The 20102-nt window shown below is 42.5% G+C and overlaps 1 protein-coding gene across 1 annotated transcript; it reads left to right on the forward strand.

The window, feature by feature from the left end:
* The first annotated feature begins 664 nt into the window (after positions 1-664).
* Positions 665-20102, forward strand: LOC140494009 (interleukin-18-like). The gene is made up of 4 exons (XM_072592941.1): positions 665-762; positions 1815-1964; positions 16666-16823; positions 19007-20102. Exons 2-4 carry the CDS (start codon positions 1865-1867, stop codon positions 19220-19222), a joined length of 474 nt encoding a protein of 157 aa, XP_072449042.1. The 5' UTR covers positions 665-762; positions 1815-1864; the 3' UTR covers positions 19223-20102.

The following is a 20102-nucleotide window of genomic DNA, read 5'->3' on the forward strand; positions in this document are numbered from 1 at the left end:
TCATTCACGATTTTTCAAAGATGTTTTTCATGTGGTTTTGTGGTTTTCTTTCTCAAATGCGTATTCCTACACACAACTTGACAACTACCTATCAGTTTATATTCAGAAAGGATTTTTCAGAAAAAAAACCTTTTAATACAGAGAGAAAATTCGGAACTGAAAAAACAGTGATGCAATCATGTCTGAGAAAACGAGTTCGGTGTTCTGATAGATATAAGATCGCAAACTGCTAGGCACTATGTAGAGATTCACACAGAGAGAGAGAGAGAGAGAGAAAGCAAGCGGTGTGTGAGCAACTGGGAACCTCAAGATGACATCAGACAGTGAGTTGGGCAGTATTTTGCTTTAAACTAGATTAATTATTACCGGGGGAACGTGCAGGGAACATAAAAACGGACTTTGTCAGAAAGCCAGTATTGATGTTGGAAAAGTAGGTTTTAAACTGAAAGTGTAAAATAAATTCTCTTCCATCCGATCTCCCGGGTCAGTAATGTGTCTCAGCGATTCGCTCCTTCCCACATTCTGCCATTGGATGAAGAATAGATTGATATAGCTTTGAAGTTTTGAAATAAGGGGAACGTTATAAACGCGGGAGACGGCAGCGTGACTTGCTGGAGGGAGGGAGGGAGTGATTAAGGAGCTTGTTGAACAGTTAACATCAGGTCTCAGCAATAAACCAGTACGAATCTGCAGGGCGCAAGCTCTCTAAAGACAGCGAAAGGTGATGGGAAACTTACAAAAGCGGCAGACTTTTTGTCCAAGGTAATTTGCGAAGAGAATGCATTTTCAGAGAATTCTCACTGCGCAAACAGGCTATTCGGTCCATCGAGTCCACACCGACCCTTTGAAGAAGAAAAAAAAAGTCTTGTCTCACACACACAGTCTTCGAAGAGCCTTCCCTACCCGCTCCAAACCCACCCTCTGTCTGTAATCCTGCGTTTACCCAACCTGGGCATCTGCAGACTGTGGGAGAATGTATAAACTCCACACAGACAGAGACTGGAATCGAGCCCAGAATCCTAGCTCTGTGAGATAGCAGTGCCAAACACCGAGCCACCATGTCCGCCACTGCTCTGAGATTAGCACTGCTGCCGCACAGCGCTGGAAACCTGAGTTTGAGTCATCACACTGAAAATCTTTTGATCAACTCCCTCAAATCCCTTTGTAAATTCAAACTGATATTTTTAGCAGAGAAAATAACCCTAACTTAAAATATTTACGGCATAGGATCAGGCCATTCGGTCCCAATACATCTAAACTGGTCTCCAGAGCTCCGCCTGACTCTCTTCCCATTTCATTTCATCGAATGTCCGTTTTATTTCTGGTCGCTGTTTGTCTGGATTCCGCTTACTTGCACCTTTTTTGCTTTTTTTCCTTAAGCTTCCCTTCAGACAGAAATTCCAGCCTTTAGCTTTGTTTTTGATGCTTCCCTCTTCCTGCATTTTAGTGGCAATAATATTCTTGTTGTGAGCATGTGACAACAGTAGAAAAAATGTGGACTGTTTTTCATTGGGTGGAGAGTAAGGAAAGAATGTGTTTCTCAGCCGTGACTTTATTGAATGGCAGGACAGGTTCTATGGGCCAGATTATCTACCCCTTATATTTTCATAGCTATGATTTTTAGAGGCGTCCTTTCTTTACATGATAACGTGGCTGTTGAATGCTCCTCAGTTTCAGACTGCACAAATGTGAATTCTAAAGTTCTAAGCAATGCCATAATGTTCATGGTTAGCTATTTCTTACCATGATTCATTCTGCACTTCACAAAAGTCTGTTTTTTTTCCGGTTCCCACACCCCCTCCTCCTTTTACTAGGTATTAAGTGTGATCACTTTAAGAAATACGAAAGAGAAGACGTTGTGAAAATGATCAAGAATATTTATGGCGAAGTACTCATTGCCCACAGGGACGGAAATGCTGGGCCAGTGCCAATCTTTGACCATCGCACATTTGCTGAACAAACAGGTTTACTTATTGAATTCACTTTTTAAAAAAAAATGAATATAGAGTTGCATCATGGAATTATACAGCATTGGGGACAAAAAAACATTTTGACTATTGTTCCAAGTCAACTTCCTTAGATGAGTAATCTAACTAATACCATTATCCACCTCTCCCTTGAGAGTCCTGTAAACATTTTCTGAATATTCTCCTTCAAAGATTATTATTGAATCTGCTTTCACTGTCATTTTTTGGCAACGCATTCCATCAAACATGTGTATTTTAAACAAGTACTTGTGTTTCCCTCTTTTTGGGCCAGTCTTTGTGAAAAGCATCCTAATTGATTGTGTCCCAACATAGTCATAGAGTCATACAGCACGGAAACAGGACTCTCAGACCACCCAATCCATGCTGACCATAATCTGTCACTAAACTAGTCTCACTTGCCTGCGCTTGGCCCATATCATTTCAGACATTTCTTATTTATGTGCTTATCTATGTTTTAAATGTAACTGTATCCACGTCTACCACTTCCTCTGGAAGTTCATTCCACACACGAACCACTGTCTGTGTAAAAATAAAATTGTCCCATATGTCTTTTTTTAAATCTTTCTCCTGTTACCTTTAAAAATACATTCTTAGAGTCTATTATTTGCCTAATCACATATATTTCTTTGAATGGAAGGATATTCTGTTACTCCTGTCTTTGGCTATAACTATATATTTAACGTATATTTGATTAACCTTTGGCCTCACAATGAACACTGTTATCTCAGGAACAAGTCAATTGTAGAGTCATAGCATTGTACAGCACAAAAACAGACCCTTTGGTCCAACTCGACCATTCTGACTAGATATCTTAAATTAATCTAGTCCCTTTGCTAGCATTTGGTCCATATCCCTGTAAACCCTTCCTATTCATAGACCCATCCGATGCCTTTTAAATGTTGTAATTGTACCAGCCTCCACCACTTCCTCTGGCAGCTCATTCCATACACCCACCACCCTCTAGGAGAAAGTGAGGACTGCAAATGCTGGAGATCAGAGCTGAAAAATGTGTTGCTGGAAAAGCGCAGCAGGTCAGGCACCATCCAAGGAGCAGGAGAATCGACGTTTCGGGCATAAGCCCTTCTTCAGGAATGAGGAGGGTGTGCCAAGCAGGCTAAGATAAAAGGTAGGGAGGAGGGACTTGGGGGAGGGGCATTGGGAATGCGATAGGTGGAAGGAGGTCAAGGTGAGGGTGATAGGCCGGAGAGGGGGTGGGGGCGGAGAGGTCGGGAAGAAGATTGCAGGTCAGGAAGGTAGTGCTGAGTTCGAGGGTTGGGACTGAGATAAGGTGGGGGGGGGGGGGGGGGAGGGGGGGGGAGGGGACATGAGAAAGCTGGAGAAATCTGCATTCATCCCTTGTGGTTGGAGGGTTCCTAGGCAGAAGATGAGGCGTTCTTCCTCCAGGTGTCGTGTTGCCATGGTCACCCTCTGTGTGAAAAAAATGGCCCTTAGATCCTTTTAAATCTTTTCCTTCTCACCTTAAACCTAGTTTTGGACTCCTCTATCCTGAGAAAAAGATGTTTGCTATTCACTCTATCTATGTCCCTCATGATTTTATAAACCTCTGTAAGGTCACCCCTCTGCTATTTCTGTGATTCATGTTGTAGGGCACAAGCATCCCCGTATAGGTCCAAATTCTGCAATCTCTCTTCTTTAAAACCGTATTGCTTATTTTTATTCTGCCTGGCAAAATGTACAAATACACATTTCCGACTTTGTATGTTCAGAAGTTTTGCCTGCTCTCTTAATCTATCTCTATCCTTTTGCAGGCTCTTTAATGTCCCTCTTCACAACTTACTTTCCTATCTATCTTGGTGTCACCAGGAAATGTAGCAACCAGAAGATCTGGGTTCAAGTCCCAAATGTTTCAAAGGTGCGTCATAACACATTTGAACAGGTTAATTGAAAAAGTCTGTTCCTCTTGATGTGCAGTGGTTGTGTCCCTATTTCTGAACCAGGAGGCCTGTGCTCAAGTCCCACCTGCTCCAGCAGTATGTAATAACTTCTCTGAACAGACTGATTAGAAAATATCTACAATCAGTACCCAAAGTCAAGTCAGTTTTATAAATTGTAAATAATCAAGATGTCAGTACTCATCATGTCTGCTATCTACAAATTGGCACAATTATATCCACTCTTCTGTTGCCTGTTGGCTAAGCAATCCTCTGTCTGATTTGATATGTTAGCCCCAATGCCAGTAACCCTTGTTTTGTCCTAGTAATCTTTGATTTGGGATCCTTGCCAAATGCCTTCTGGAAATCTAAATTCAGCACAACCACATATTCACTTTATCCAATAAAAACGAAAAGAACTGCGGATGCTGTAAAGCAGAAACAGAAACAGGAATTGCTGGAAAAGCTCAGCAGATCTGGCAGCATCTGTGGAGAGAAATCAGTGTTAATGTTTCGAGTCAACTGACACTTCCTCAGAACTCCTGATTTAACATTATTTCTGGTATAGTACAGTGAAAACATACACCAAATATCAGTTCAATCCATCCACCATTTCCTCATTAGCCATGACTAATTCCCTACACGCAAACTCTTGAGGACCCACACCCTACCCAGTCTTGTAATTTTTTCAAAATGACTTTAGGTTACTATCTGTTTTATGTTTCTAGCTAGCTTTTTCCTGTACTGTAACTTCTCCCTCAAAGTTTTATTACTGTTTTAATATTATTATTGGTCTCTTCTGACTTGACAGGCGTCATTTTGGTATGATATTCTTATTCTTTCAACTATATATAATTTTTAACTTCCCTTTGTTAGCCACAGATATACAAAGAGAAGGATGCATTTCATTTCTTACACAAATGTATCTTTTCTGTGTAATATCTCCTTGGATATCTGCCATTGCACCTTAACTGACCTATACTTAATTTTCCAGTTCACTTAAACCCAACAGATCAACTCTGATATTTGTGCTCCTCCCATCCTGCTTCATCGCATCCAACCAGAAAATTATTCTATTCATTCTTCACTCATACAATCACATACTTTATCCTTTAAACAAATTTGGACTTTCCTTTCAGCTACTGCATGTTGTATGTTAGCAGGTTCCTCTTAGAGTCATAGAGATGTACAGCACAGAAACAGACCCTTCGGTCCAACCTGTCCATGCTGACCAGATATCCCAACTCAATCTAGTCCCACCTGCCCATGATGAATTCTTTCTGGATAAAGATAATTTTTCCTGCTGTTTTATTAGTGAATATTATATTTATGCCCCCTTAGATTTGCAATCCCCATGCTCCCATCCCCAACCTTACGTTCATCCAAGACAAAAGTAGAAATTGCTGGAAAAGCTCAGTGGGTCTGGCAGCATCTGTGGAGAGAAATCCAAGTTAACATTTCGGGTCAAAAAACCCTTCCTCAGAACTCAGGTTTTCTGAGGAAGGCTCACTCGACCCAAATCATTAACTCTGGTTTCTCTCCACAGATGCTGCCAGACCTGCTGAGCTTTTTCAGCAACTTCTGTTTTTGTCTCTAATTTACAGTATCCACAGTTCTTTTCAGTTTTTATTTACTCCATTCACCCAACCTTCCTTTTAACTGTAGCTAAACACTCAGTCTGCTCTCTGGAGTGTAAGGACAGTCTCCCCAAGAGGAAAGAATATCAAGAACTGTTAATTTTGACAAACCTCTAATTTTTTTAAAAAAGAGTGGTCACAGGTCATTGGGTACTTCTGCATTGTCAGAGATTCACTGTTTGACCACTCAGCAATAAATCTGAGTGGTGGTTCTCCTAAACATTATATTTCTGTGCAATGATGCAAGTTACTGGAAGACAAATATGTGTGGGACACTATCGGAAACAGTACTTCCCTCTTTGCTAGAGGAAGGTGTGAGGAATAAACCGAATAATGAGGATAGCTTTTGATTTCCCAAACAGATTGAGACCAGAAACTGAACAATCTCCTTGTGTCACAGTGCCAGGCCTGTTCCACATTCTGATCAGTGTGGTAAATCTCCCACCACTTTAAAATCATTCACCATGTGTACATTTCTTTGAGATGTATTACAAGGCATTTTTCCGTACTTTAACAATGGCATTACCATCACCTGAATTCCCCCACCGTCAACGTCCTGAAGGCTACCATTGACCATGAACTGAACTAGAATTATCATATAATTATATCCTCTACACAAGCGGGTCAGATTCTAGGAATCCTGCAGTGAGTAACTCCCCTCCTGACTCCACACAGCCTTTCCAACATCTATAAGACACACATTAGGCATTTGATGGAATATTCTCCACTTGGTTGGACGGTACAGCTCCAACAATGCTCAAGGAATTCAACACCATTCTGAACAAAGTAGCTGCTTAATTTGCTCCACATCCACTTTCAAAATTCACAGTAGCAGCAATATGTACCATCTACAAGATGCACTACAGAAATTCACCAAGATTTCAACAGCATCTTCCAAACACTCAAAACTTTACCACCTGGAAGGAGAAGAGCAGGAGATATATGGAAATGCAACCACTTGCAAGTTCCCCTCCAAGTCACTCAGCATCCTGACTTGTTACTAAATCACCATTCCTTCAACTTTCTAGTGGAAGGTTGATCTTGTGCCTGAATGTAAGAATGAGCTAGTGCTCAGAGCTTGTCAGAAGCCAATATTTTCTCATAAATTGCTGAATCAACTTGTATCTGTTATCATGACCTTGGCCCCTTCATACCTCACAACCTTCTCCAGATATAAAACCCACTTAGAATACCATGTTCCTCCTGCTCAGGCCTATTCCATATCCCCAACTTCCTCTCCCCAGCAATGGTGACTACTCCTTCATATCTCGGGCACATATTCTGATCCCTGCTGATGGCAATACTGGACAATTCAGATTTCAGAGTGAAACCTGGCTTTATAGACCATGAGTTCTATTTTTGCAATTTTGATTGCTCTGATGTTCAGTCACTGAACATTTCCTCAGCCCCCAACGCCTCATCTTCACCATGGATATCCAATCCCTCTACACCTCCATCTGCCATGACCAGGGCCTCCAAGCCCTCCATTTTTTCCTCTCCCAATGTTCCCAACAGTACCCTTCCACCGACACTCTCATTCGTTTGGCCGAACTGGTCCTCACCCTTAACAATTTCTCCTTCGAATCCTCCCACTTCCTCCAGACCAAAGGGGTAGCCATGGGCACACATATGGGCCCCAGCTATGCCTGTCTCTTTGTTGGCTACGTAGAACAGTCGACCTTCCATAATTACACCGGCACCACTCCCCACCTCTTCCTCCGCTACATTGATGACTGCATTGGCGCCACCTCGTGCTCCCGCGAGGAGGTCGAGCAATTCATCAACTTCACCAACACATTCCAGCTGACCTTAAATTTACCTGGACCATCTCTGACACCTCCCTCCCCTTCCTGGACCTCTCCATCTCCATTAATGACGACCGACTTGACACTGACATTTTTTACAAACCCACCGACTCCCATAGCTACCTGGATTACACCTCTTCCCACCCTACCTCTTGCAAAAATCCCATCCCGTATTCCCAATTCCTCCGCCTCTGCCGTATCTGCTCCCAGGAGGACCAGTTCCACCAGAGAACACACCAGATGGCCTCCTTCTTTAGAGACCACAATTTCCCTTCCCACGTGGTTAAAGATGACCTCCAACGCATCTCGTCTACATCCTGCACCTCCGCCCTCAGACCCCATCCCTCCAACTGTAACAAGGACAGAACGCCCCTGGTGCTCACCTTCCACCCTACCAACCTTCGCATAAACCACATTATCCACTGACATTTCCGCCACCTCCAAAAACACCCCACCACTAGGGATATATTTTCCTCCCCATCTCTTTCCGCCTTCTGCAAAGACCGTTCCCTCCGTGACTACCTGGTCAGGTCCACGCCCCCCTACACCCCACCCTCCCATCCTGGCACTTTCCCCTGCCACTGCAGGAATTGCAAAACCTGCGCCCACACCTCCTCCCTCACCTCCATCCAAGGCCTTAAAGGAGCCTTCCACATCCATCAAAGTTTTACCTGCACATCCACCAATATCATTTATCGTATCTGTTGGTCCCGATCCGGTCTCCTCTACATTGGAGAGACTGGATGCCTCCTAGCAGAGCGCTTTAGGGAACATCTCCAGGACACCCGCACCAATCAACCACACCACCTTGTGGCCCAGCATTTCAACTCCCCCTCCCACTCTGCCGAGGACATGGAGGTCCTGGGCCTCCTTCACCGCCGCTCCCTCACCACCAGACGCCTGGAGGAAGAACGCCTCATCTTCCGCCTCGGAACACTTCAACCCCAGGGCATCAATGTGGACTTCAACAGTTTCCTCATTTCCCCTTCCCCCACCTCACCCTACTTCCAAACTTCCAGCTCAGCACTGTCCCCATGACTTGTCCTGACTTGTCCTACCTGCCTATCTTCCTTTCCACCTATCCACTCCACCCTCCTCTCTGACCTATCACCTTCATCCCCTCCCCCACTCACCTATTGTACTCAATGCTACTTTCTCCCCACCCCCACCCTCCTCTAGCTTATCTCTCCACCCTTCAGGCTCACTGCCTTTATTCCTGATGAAGGGCTTTTGCCCTAAACATCGATTTTACTGCTCCTCGGAAGCTGCCTGAACTGCTGTGCTCTTCCAGCACCACTAATCCAGAATCTGGTTTCCAGCATCTGCAGTCATTGTTTTTAACTAACAAGGCTGCCAGTGTACTTTAATGTAATAACATAAATGTCTATTCCACCCAAAAGGGGAAAAAAAGCGAAGTATCTTACATTATTTGAGTGTCAGCTGGGCACCCATACTTTGGGTGGCACAGTGATTAGCATGAGCAAAGGTTAATCAGGTTGTGACTCTACTCACTGGAGTTTAAAATAAACATGTAGGGTTCTTAAGGGCTTGACGGGATAAATGCTGAGAGGATGGTTCCCCTCACGGGAGAGTTTACAACTAGAGGGCACAGTCTCAGAATAAAGGGTGCCAATTTAAGACTGAGATGAGGAGAAATTTCTTCTCTCAGAGAGTTGTGAGTCTTTGGAACTCCTTGCCATAGAGAGCTGTGGAGACAGAGTCTTTGTGTATATGTAAGGCTGAACAGATTGGTTCTCGATTGATCAAGAATCTAAGGTTATGGGGAAAAGGTGGGTAATTGGATATGAAGTATATTTCCTATTTGACTGGTGAAGCAGACTTGACAGGCTAAATGTCCAACTTTCATTCCTACTTCTTATGGTTTTATATATAATATATAAATACAAATAAAAAACTTAATAACTATATCTGATTCTGTCCACTTTTGTGATAAAATAACTTGGGAAACTCCACACCCTTCTGCAGAAAAGGGAAAAAAACCAAAAGGTATCTTTAAAAAGCAATTTTGTTTTCTGATCAAAGTTGCTATTCACTTTACCTGTTCTATTTATACATGTTTTACTTTGACAGTAACAATATTCATGTTACATAAGAACGTTTAAACAGTTCTTATTCTACACAAGTCCATTTTGATTATTGTATTGATTTTCTTTCATATTTGCTGTTTATAAATGATCTACTATAATAGTATTTCTTCCAGCTACTTGAATCATTTTTAAATTGTATGCTCATAGCAGTAAATTCCAATGAAACAGAACCAAGCTATTGGTATGAAATATCACTTAAAAAAAGGATTATTGACTTTATAAATAACAATCTTTGTAGACTGCAAAGTGTTGTACAGCCAATATCAAACTCAAAATGTCTTTTTCCAGAGTTGAATATTTCTACTGGCATGAGTTTAGCTTGTGAGAAAAGATCTACAGGAATAGTGCCAGAAGCCTTGGAGGATAGCAAAGTTGTTCCCTTGTTCAAGAAGGGGACTAGAGACAATAATAGACCAGTGAGTCTTATTTCAGTTGTGGGTAAAGTGTTGGAAAAGATTATAAGAGATAGGATTTATAATCATCTAGAAAAGAATAAAGTTGATTAGTGCTAGTCAACATTGTTTTGTGAAGGGTGAGTCGTGCCTCACAAACGTTATTGAGTACTTTGAGAAGGTGGATGAGGGTAAAGCGGTTGATGTGGTTTATATGGATTTTAGTAAGGCATTTGATAATCTTCCCCACGGTAGGCTATTGCACAAAATACAGAGGCATGGGATTGAGGGTGATTTAGTGGTTTGAATCAGAAATTGGCTAGCTGAAAGAAAACAGAGGGTGGTGGTTCATCCTGGGGCTCAGTTACTAGTGGTGTGCCGCAAGGATCTGTTTTGGGGCCACTGCTGTTTGTCATTTTTATAAAAGACCTGGATGAGGGTGTAGAAGGATAGCTTAGTAAATTTGCGGATGACACTAAGGTCGATAGAGTTGTGAATTGCGACAAAGGATGTTGTAGGTTACATAGATAAGCTGCAGAGCTGGGCTGAGAGGTGGCAGGGGCATGGGAACCCAGACTGTAGCTTTAGGGTGCAGGACCTGGAGTGTAGGGAGGTTAGGAATATGGCATCAATCTTAAAGGAAGGTGCCTGTAAACAGAAGAGTGGCTTGAAGTGTGTATACTTTAATGCCAGAAGTATACGAAATAAGGTAGGTGAACTCGCAGCGTGGGTTGGTACCTGGGACTTCGATGTTGTGGCTATTACGGAGACGTGGCTAGATCAGGGACAGGATTGGCTGTTGCAGGTTCCAGGGTTTAAATGTTTTAGTAGGGTCAGAGGTGGGGGTAAAAGAGGGGGAGGTGTGGCATTGCTTGTCAAAGATAGTATTACAGCGGTGGAAAGGACGATGGATGAAGACTCGCCATCTGAGGTAGTTTGGGTTGAGGTTAGGAATAGGAGAGGTGAGGTCACCCTGTTAGGAGTCTTTTACAGGCCTCCTAATAGTCCTAGAATCGTTGAAGAAAGGATTGCGAAGATGATTCAGGAGAAGAGTGACAGTAATAGGGTGATTGTTATGGGAGACTTTAACTTTCCTGATATTGATTGGGAAAGCTATAGCTCAAGTTCGTTAGATGGGTCAGTGTTTGTGCAATGTGTGCAGGAGAGTTTCCTGACACAATATGTAGATAAGCCAACAAGAGGTGAGGCCATACTGGATTTGGTTCTGGGTAACGAACCAGGCCAGGCATTAGAACTAGAGGTCGGTGAGCACTTTGGGGACAGTGACCACAATTCGGTGATTTTTACTCTAATGATGGAGAGGGATAAGTGTGTACTACAGGGCAAGAGTTATAGCTGGGGGCAGGGAAATTATGATGCGTTGAAGCATGACTTAGGATGTGTGGATTGGAAAAGTAGATTCCAAGGCAAGAGCGTAATTGATATGTGGAACTTGTTCAAGGAGCAACTATTGAGTGTCCTTGATAAGTACGTACCTATCAGGCAGGGAGGAAAGGGTCGTGTGAGGGAGCCGTGGTTTAATAAGGAGTTGGAATCCCTTGTTAAATGGAAGAGGGCGGCCTTTGTAAAGATGAGGCGTGAAGGTTCAATAGGGGCAATTGAGAGTTATAAGGTAGCCCGGAAGGGCCTGAAGAGAGAGCTTAGAGCAGCAAGGAGGGGACATGAAAGGTCCTTAGTTGGTAGGATTAGGGAAAACCCTAAGGCTTTCTATAGGTATGTTAGGAATAAAAGAATGACTAGGGAAGGAATAGGTCCAATCAAGGATAGTAATGGGAAGTTGCGTGTGGAGGCTGAAGAGATTGGGGAGGCGCTGAATGAATACTTTTCGTCAGTATTCACTCAGGAACAGGACATTGTTGTCGATATGAATACTGAGGCACGAATAAGTAGAATGGATGGCTTTGAGATATGTAGAGAAGAGGTGTTGGAAATTCTGGCAAGGGTGAAAATAGATAAGTCCCCTGGGCCTGATGGCATTTATCCTAGGATTCTCTGGGAAGCAAGGGAGGAGATTGCAGAGCCATTGGCCTTGATTTTTGTGTCCTCTTTGTCGACAGGAGTAGTGCCAGAGGACTGGAGGCTAGCAAACGTGGTTCCCTTGTTCAAGAAGGGGAGTAGGGATAATCCTAGTAACTATAGGCCAGTGAGTCTCACTTCTGTTGTGGGCAAAGTCTTAGAGAGAATTGTAAGGGATAGGATTTATGCACATCTGGATAAGAATGATGTGATCAAGGATAGTCAGCATGGTTTTGTGAAGGGCAGGTCGTGCCTCACAAACCTTATTGAATTCTTTGAGAAGGTGACTAAGGAGGTAGATGAGGGGAAAGCGGTAGATGTGGTATATATGGATTTTAGTAAGGCGTTTGATAAGGTCCTCCATGGTAGGCTACTGCAGAAAATACAGAGATATGGCATTGAGGGTGAGTTGGAGGTTTGGATTAGGAATTGGCTCTCTGGAAGAAGACAGAGGGTAGTAGTTGATGGCAAAGGTTCATCTTGGAGTGCCGTCACTAGCGGTGTTCCGCAAGGATCTGTTTTGGGACCATTGCTGTTTGTCATTTTTATAAATGACCTGGAGGAAGGGTTAGAAGGTTGGGTGAGCAAGTTTGCGGATGATACGAAAGTCGGAGGAGTTGTAGACAGTGAGGAAGGATATGGCAGGTTACAGCGGGATATAGAGAAGCTGCAGAGCTGGGCAGAAAGGTGGCAAATGGAGTTCAATGTAGCTAAGTGTGAAGTGATTCACTTTGGTAAGAGTAATAAAAAGATGGATTACTGGGCTAATGGTAGACTACTTGGTAGTGTGGAAGAGCAGAGGGATCTTGGTGTCCATGTACACAGATCTCTGAAAGTTGCCACCCAGGTAAATAGTGCAGTGAAGAAGGCATATGGCGTACTGGCTTTTATTGGTAGAGGAATTGAGTTCCGGAGTCCTGAGGTCATGCTGCAGTTGTATAAGACTCTGGTGCGGCCGCATCTGGAATATTGTGTGCAGTTTTGGTCGCCATACTATAGGAAGGATGTGGAGGCACTGGAACGGGTGCAGAGGAAGTTTACCAGGATGTTGCCTGGTATGGTAGGAAAATCCTATGAGGAAAGGCTGAGGCACTTGGGGTTGTTTTCATTGGAGAAAAGAAGGTTTAGGGGTGATTTGATAGACGTGTACAAGATGATTAGGGGGTTAGATAGGGTTGACAGTGAGAACCTTTTTCCACGTATGGAGTCAGCTATTACAAGGGGGCATAGCTTTAAATTAAGGGGGGGTAGATATAGGACTGATGTTAGGGGTAGGTTCTTCACTCAGCGAGTCGTAAGTTCATGGAATGCCCTGCCAGTAGCAGTAGTGGACTCTCCCTCTTTATGGGTATTTAAGCGGGCATTGGATAGGTATATGGAGGATAGTGGGTTAGTGTAGGTTAGGTGGGCTTTGATCGGCGCAACATCGAGGGCTGAAGGGCCTGTACTGTGCTGTATTCTTCTATGTTCTTCTAAAATGAGTTTAATGTGGAAAAGTGTAAAGTGATTCATTTTGGAAGGAGTAACAGAAATGCAGAGTACTGGGCTAATTTGGGATATTTGGTCGTGTTTTTGAGCAGAGAGATCTCGTGTCCATATACATAGATCCCTGAAAGTGCTATCCAAGTTTATAGGGTTGTTAAGAAGGCAAACGGTGTGTTAGCTTTTATTAGTAGAGGGATTAAGCTTCGGAACCATGCTGCAGCTATACAAAACTCTGTTGCAGCTGCACTTGAAGTATTGTGTACAGTTCTGGCCATCTCATTACAGAAAGGATGTGGAAGCAATAGAAAGGATTCAGAGGCAATTTACTAGGATGTTGCCTGGTATGGAGGAAAGGTCTTGCGAGGAAAGGCTGAGGGACTTGAGGCTGTTTTTGTTAGAGAGAAGGTTGAGAGGTGACCTAATTGAGACGTACAAGATAATCAGAGGGTTAGATAGGATGGACAGTGAGAGCCTTTTTCCTTGGATGGTGATGGCTAACACGAGGAGGTGTAGCTTTAAATTGAGGGGTGATAGATATAGGATGGATGTCAGAGGTAGTTTCTTTACTCAGAGTGTAGTAGGGGCATGGAACACCCTGCCTGCAACAGTAGTAGACTCGCCAACTTTAAGGGCATTTAAATGGTCATTGGATAGGCAAGAATGGAATAGTGTGGGTTAGATGTGATTCAGATTGGTTCCACGGGTCAGCACAACATCAAGGGCTGAAGGGCCTGTCCTGCGCTGTAAGGTTAGATGTTCTATTAAAAATGTCTGGTCACTCAAATCCCATTTAGACCCCCTGTGGTTTTAATAACGCTGCATGAACAGCGATATTGCTGGCATCTACAGCAAGTTAAGCGACTTCTCATACCTTGGTATTGCTAAAAATCCATGCAGTAGTGATTATGGCTTTAGAATTATCAAAGTTACTCTGACATTCTTTTGTCCATTCAAGTTTCTAGTCTTTTGTTTTAAACAAATTGTCAAAGGAGCCACCAAGATGCTGAATTTCAGAAGAAACTTCCAATCAATCCATTAGCGCCAATATATTGCAACTATTTTTTTATTGTAGCCATGAGAAAATTCAATTTAACCTGTATTTATGCTTATTGTCCCATTGTCCGACCAAAGAAGTCACTTTTACTTTGGTAAATGTATTTGTAATCAAATTTACGACCAAATTGGTTCTTCATAATTGGCCAAATAATTTGTCCAAGTGGTGTAATTGTTCCCTCCAGGTTTGGATGAGCACAGCTAAGCAACATACTTATACAATTCTGTGATAACTTTGGTTAATCATTGAAAATTTGCTGGTGTATTTTTCATTGCAAATAACATGACTTTACATTGATAAAGTCCATCCAGTGTTACAAAAACTGATTTTTCTTTGGGTACATCGGGCAATGGAACTTGCCAATATCCTTTTAATGTCAATTTTTGAAACAAACCATGACTGTCAAATCCTTTCAATACAGTCCTCTAATCATAAAATCAAATATGAATCCACCATTATTACTACACTGGCTTTGTGATAATCAATATACGATCATTGTGATCCATCTGGTTTTGGCACCATGCAATAGATGAGCTACTTTGACTAAGTTTAATAATGTCATTGTCCATTTTGATCTCTTCTCTCAATTTAGCAAGCTGTGTATCTGTATGACTCCATTACTTCTCTCATTGAGTCTGTAATGATGTTGTTTTATGGGTAATATATTCCCTACATTAACATCATATATAGCCAAGGATATTTTTGCTGGCCTTTTTACATCAGTTGATTTATGAGGCTGTAATAGCTTTTGTAAGTCACTTCATCAGTTTTACAGGAAATAGCATAATATTTCAGCTAACTTTTCATGCAGCCCCCAACCTAAATACTGGAGTGTTTCCTTTAGACTTTCAATTTCTGATTTAATCTCATTGTTTTGAAATTTTTAATTCACTACTTCTTTTACCACTCTGTCCTGATGATTTTATCTTCCATGGTGTCTATCTAACATACTTAGATGACACACTCGCTGATCTTAGTTTCTCCTGTCTGGAGTACTCGCTTTGTGAACCTTGCTTTTAATGGTTCCTCAGAATTAGGTTACCGTACCAACACCTTAGTCTTCAGTGATGAATCTCCAAGTTTTAACCTTGTTTTTGTTGCTTGTTCAGCACTCTTTTTGGTCACTTCCTAAGTTTTGGTTAGTTTTTCTCAGAAACTCGACACATATTGGAACTGCTGGCTTGAACTGACATCAGGATAAAAGGAGTACCTGAGATTAACCTTTTCTACTCAAAAGGTAAATAAGAGGAGAAACAATTCAAAACTGAGTTCTGAAACAGTGGAGAGAGAGGGAAATAGTCTCCAGAATTCTGCCTTGGTCACCAGATGAGAGGGGAGTGAAGGTGGAACTGGCAAAAGAGACAGAGAGAAGGTAGGAGAATTTTCTTTATTTAGCTCATCAAGTTATAAAGATCTGGAATGCATTGCCTGAGAGAACAATGGAAGCATTTCAATAATAACTTTCAAAAGGGATTGTATATCTACCCTTCCGATATCGTTTGTCATCTCTTCATTGCTGTTGTTCCTTTAAAACCCACCTCTTTGGCCAAGTTTTAGGTGATCTGCCCCAATTTATTATGTGGCTTGGTACAATACTTTGTTTTATAATTCTCCTGTGAATTGTTTTGGGATGTTTGGTTATGTTAAGGGTGTAATATTCATTGCAAGTTGTTTTGCTAACATGAAAAGCTAACATGAAGCTCTGGGAAAGAGTTGGGGAGCGAGACAAATTGGAAAACTGTAACCATGAGCTGGTATGGACAGAAAGACCATTCTGAACTGCACAACTCTACAAACTATCTGGGCTTAAACATTCTGAAGAAGGGTCACTGGGACCTGAAAAGTAAACTTTGTTTTCTCTCTCCACAGATGTTGCCAGACCTGTTGAGTTTCTCCAGCAATTTCTATTCTTGTTTCTGAGCTTAAAAGACCCAGTACCACCTCACAACACACCCTTCAGAGCAGAAAGCAGAACAAAGAACTGCAGATGCTGGAGAAACTCAGCAGGTCTGGTAGCATCAATGCAGAGAAAGCAAACTTAAAGTTTTGGGTCCAGTGAGTCCTAACATTTAAGAACTGCACTGATGATAATCTGGGTGCAACATGATATTGAATAATGAGTCCTCTGCAAACAACTGGAAGATTAGAAAAATACTTCTATAAAAATGCACGTTAAAAAAAAGTAAACTCACAATAATTAAATATTTTGCAATATATTAAAAGTGTATGTTTTCTGGAAATAACAAACACAAACTTACTTCCATCAGGAAATGATAGCACCAATTTTAATCTGGTGTTGTATCGAACGCAGCTGCTCAAAAGGATGCCACGTGGTATTCCCATCGTATTCCAGATTAAAGTTGCAGGATCAGACTATCACATGTACTGCACTGAGGAAGGAGACAGAAAGGTTGTGAAGTTCAAGGTAAATACCATTTTGGATTTTTATAATTCTCGGGATGGTGAGGTTGGTGGTTATCTCAAGAGGAAAGATTGGGACTGTATTCATTGGGGGTTAGTAGAATGAGCGGTGATCTTTTTGAAACACATGAGGTCCTGAGGGTACTTGACAGGGTGGATGCTGAAAGGATGTTTCTTCTAGGAACACAGCTTTCTTTTATTCCTTCATTAGATGTGGGTGTATTTATTGCCATCCCTAAAAAGATAGTGGTGAGCTGCTGTCTTGAACTGCTAAACTAAAACAACTAACAGCAGATGCTGGAAATCCAAAACAAAAGTAGAACTTGCTGGTGTGGCAGCATCTGTGGAGACAGAAAACAGAGTTAATGTTTTGAAGTCCATTCTGAAGAAGGGTCACTAGACTCTAAAACATTAACTCTGTTTTTCTCTCTCTATAGATGCTGCCAGACTCACTGAGTTTCTCCAGCATTTTCTGTTTTTGTTTCTTAAACAGCTGCTGTCTGTGGTGTGTAGGGACACCCACAATGCTGTCCAAAGGCAGACAATAGCTGAGGAGATTGTAGAAATTGGTGGTGATCTTTCAGGAGTCACTGGAGTCAGGGAAGGTCCCAGAGGACTGTAACATGGTGAAGGTAACAAACCTTTTAGAGAAGGGAGGGAGGCAGAGACAGGAAACGATAGGTGGTTTAGCCTGACCTCAGACATTGGTAAGTTTTTAGAGTCCATTATTTGAGACGCAATTGCAAAGTATTTCAATGTATGTGGTAAAATAGGGCCGAGTCAGCACAGCTTCATCAAGGGGTGGTCACGCCTGACAAACCTGTTGGAATTCTTTGATTAGGTAGCAAGCAAATTTGACAATGGAGAGCCAGTGGATTGATCTATTTGGATTTTCAGAAATCTGAAGCACAAAGGTATTTGGGAATCCTAGTTCAGGATTCTCTTAAGGTTAATGTGCAGGTTCTCATAGCTGTTAGGAAGGCCAATGCAATGTTGGTATTAATTTTAAGAAGGCCACAAATACAACAGCAGAGCTGAACAGCTGAGGCTGTACAAGGTTCTGGTCAGGCGACGTTTGGAATATTGTGATCAGTTTTGGACCTTGTATCTAGGGAAGAAAGTACAGGTCTTGGAGGGGGCCCAGATGAGGTTTACAGGATGGGGATAGAGGACTTGATATATGAGGACTGGTTGAGGATTCTGGGTCTGTACTGGGTGAGTTAAGAAGGATGGTGGGGGGGGGAGTGGATCTAATTGAAACTTCCAGAATACTGAGAGATCTGGACAGAGTGGACATGGAGAAGATGTTTCCACTAATAGGAGAGACTAGGACCTGAGGCACAGCCTCAGAGTGAAGGAACAACCCTCTAGAACTCAGAGGAAGAGGAATTTCTTCAGCCAGAGGGTGGTGACTCTGCAGAATGCATTACTGCAGAAGGCTGTGGAGGCCATGTCATTGAGTTTGTTTAAGACAGAGACAGATAGGTTTTTGATTAGTAAGGGGGGTCAAAGGTTAAAGGGAGACAGGAGGGAAATGGAGTCAGGAGAACAAAGTCAGACTCAGGTGACTGTCTGTGTGGGTTTCCTCTGGATGCCCTGGTTTCCTCCCACAGTCCAAAGATATGCAGGTTGGGTAGATTGGCCATGGTGAATTGTCTCATCACATCTTGGGATGTGTAGGTTAAATCTTTATCCTGTGTCTGGAATCCTACAAAAATGTCTTCAACCTCAGTATCCTTCCCCCTTATATCGCTCACTCTCTGCACTCTCAGACATACACATTCACTCATTTACTCACATACATGCGAACACATGAGAAGTTCTGGAATTTCAACTTTTCTTATTGCAATGTAAGAGTGGATGCAGTGTCTGGGTGGAGTTAGCTCTCAAAGATTCCTTTTGAAAATATGGAGGAAGATAGCAGAGTTTATTTTTGTCTAATTGTGCTTAGGAATAGAATTCCTTAACCTGATTAAAGATATGTCAATTGGTTGACAGGATAGGCTGCGTGCTCTGCTGCTCCTATCTTGAAGTGAGTGATGTGAATTCTTCAAAGAGATGTTTGAGCTGAAGCCTGCAGAAGGAGTCCTCACCTGCTACTCCAGACCAGCCTTATCTGGACCATTAATGATGATTTGATCTGCTCAATTGGAATGACTTTTAATTTTAAAATTGTGTTTCATCTAGGAAGGCAGTGCCCCAAAAAATGTTGAAGACAACATGAAGAACATCATCTTTTACCAGCAGACGTTTGACAACACATATTCTCAGTTTGAATCTGCCTGGGCGCTCGGATGGTTCCTCTGCACTGAAGTAGCAAACAGGTCTCACATCCTCGGTCTGAAGAAGGTCGAGAAGAACCAAGATGAAATGATAGCTGTCGGTTTGGAAAATGTGCAGTAAAGCACATAATTTCAAATCATTATGCCAAATCTGAATCCACTTTGCTGAACTTAGAAATCCTGCCAGCTGTAATATTCCTGCTGAGGGTAGACTCCCAGAACATGTAGTATCAGCAACACCGTACACATTGGTCCAGGGAGCTACCAAGGATGGGAAGTGACTGTGGGGCTGGAAAGGGAAAGGGTGCAAGAGGGGCTGTTTTTCCTGGAGTGTCAGAGGCTGAGGGGTGACCTAATAGAGGTTTATAAAATTATGAGAGACATGGATAGGATAAATAGACCAGGTCTTTTCCCTGGGGCGGGGGAGTTCAGAACTAGAGGGCATAGGTTTAGGGTGAGAGGGGAAAGATATAAAAGAGACCCAAGGGGCAACGTTTTCATACAGAGGGTGGTGCATGTATGGAATGAGCTGCCAGAGGAAGTGGTGGGGTTGGTACAATTAAAAGGTATCTGGATGGGTATATGAATAGGAAGGGTTTAGAGGGATATGGGCCAAGTGCTAGCAAATGGGACTAAATTAGGTTAGGATATCTTGTCTGTTTCCATGCTGCACATCTCTATGACTCTAAAAGGAGAAACAGTGAGAGACCAAGGGACAGAGCATTTCCCTGTTTAATGGCAGGAAAATTACAATCCCGTACACCAAAGAAACACAGGAGTAACTGTTCCATGGACAGCTGGCATAGATTGGTGCAATAATAACCTCCACTTAGTGAGGTTTAACTGTCAAAGTGGATTCAGATTGGCGTCCTAGCTCCTGTCAAACTCAGCCCAGACAATCACAGAGGCCAACTTCCCATCGAGAGAATCCATCTACCAGGCCCGCTGTCAAGGAAAGGCCACCAGTATTCTCCCAAGATCCATCCCACCCTGGCAATGTT

Source organism: Chiloscyllium punctatum, chromosome 23, assembly GCF_047496795.1.
Source record: "Chiloscyllium punctatum isolate Juve2018m chromosome 23, sChiPun1.3, whole genome shotgun sequence".
In the NCBI taxonomy this organism is placed as follows: domain Eukaryota; kingdom Metazoa; phylum Chordata; class Chondrichthyes; order Orectolobiformes; family Hemiscylliidae; genus Chiloscyllium; species Chiloscyllium punctatum.

What these genes read in the sequence shown, in the direction of transcription:
- LOC140494009 (XM_072592941.1), top strand. Translation starts at nt 1,865, where the DNA reads ATGATCAAGAATATTTATGGCGAAGTACTCATTGCCCACAGGGACGGA. An exon ending in CACATTTGCTGAACAAACAG is followed by an intron (nt 1,965 to 16,665) that starts GTTTACTTATTG and finishes TACTTCCATCAG; the next exon opens with GAAATGATAGCACCAATTTT. An exon ending in GAAAGGTTGTGAAGTTCAAG is followed by an intron (nt 16,824 to 19,006) that starts GTAAATACCATT and finishes TGTTTCATCTAG; the next exon opens with GAAGGCAGTGCCCCAAAAAA.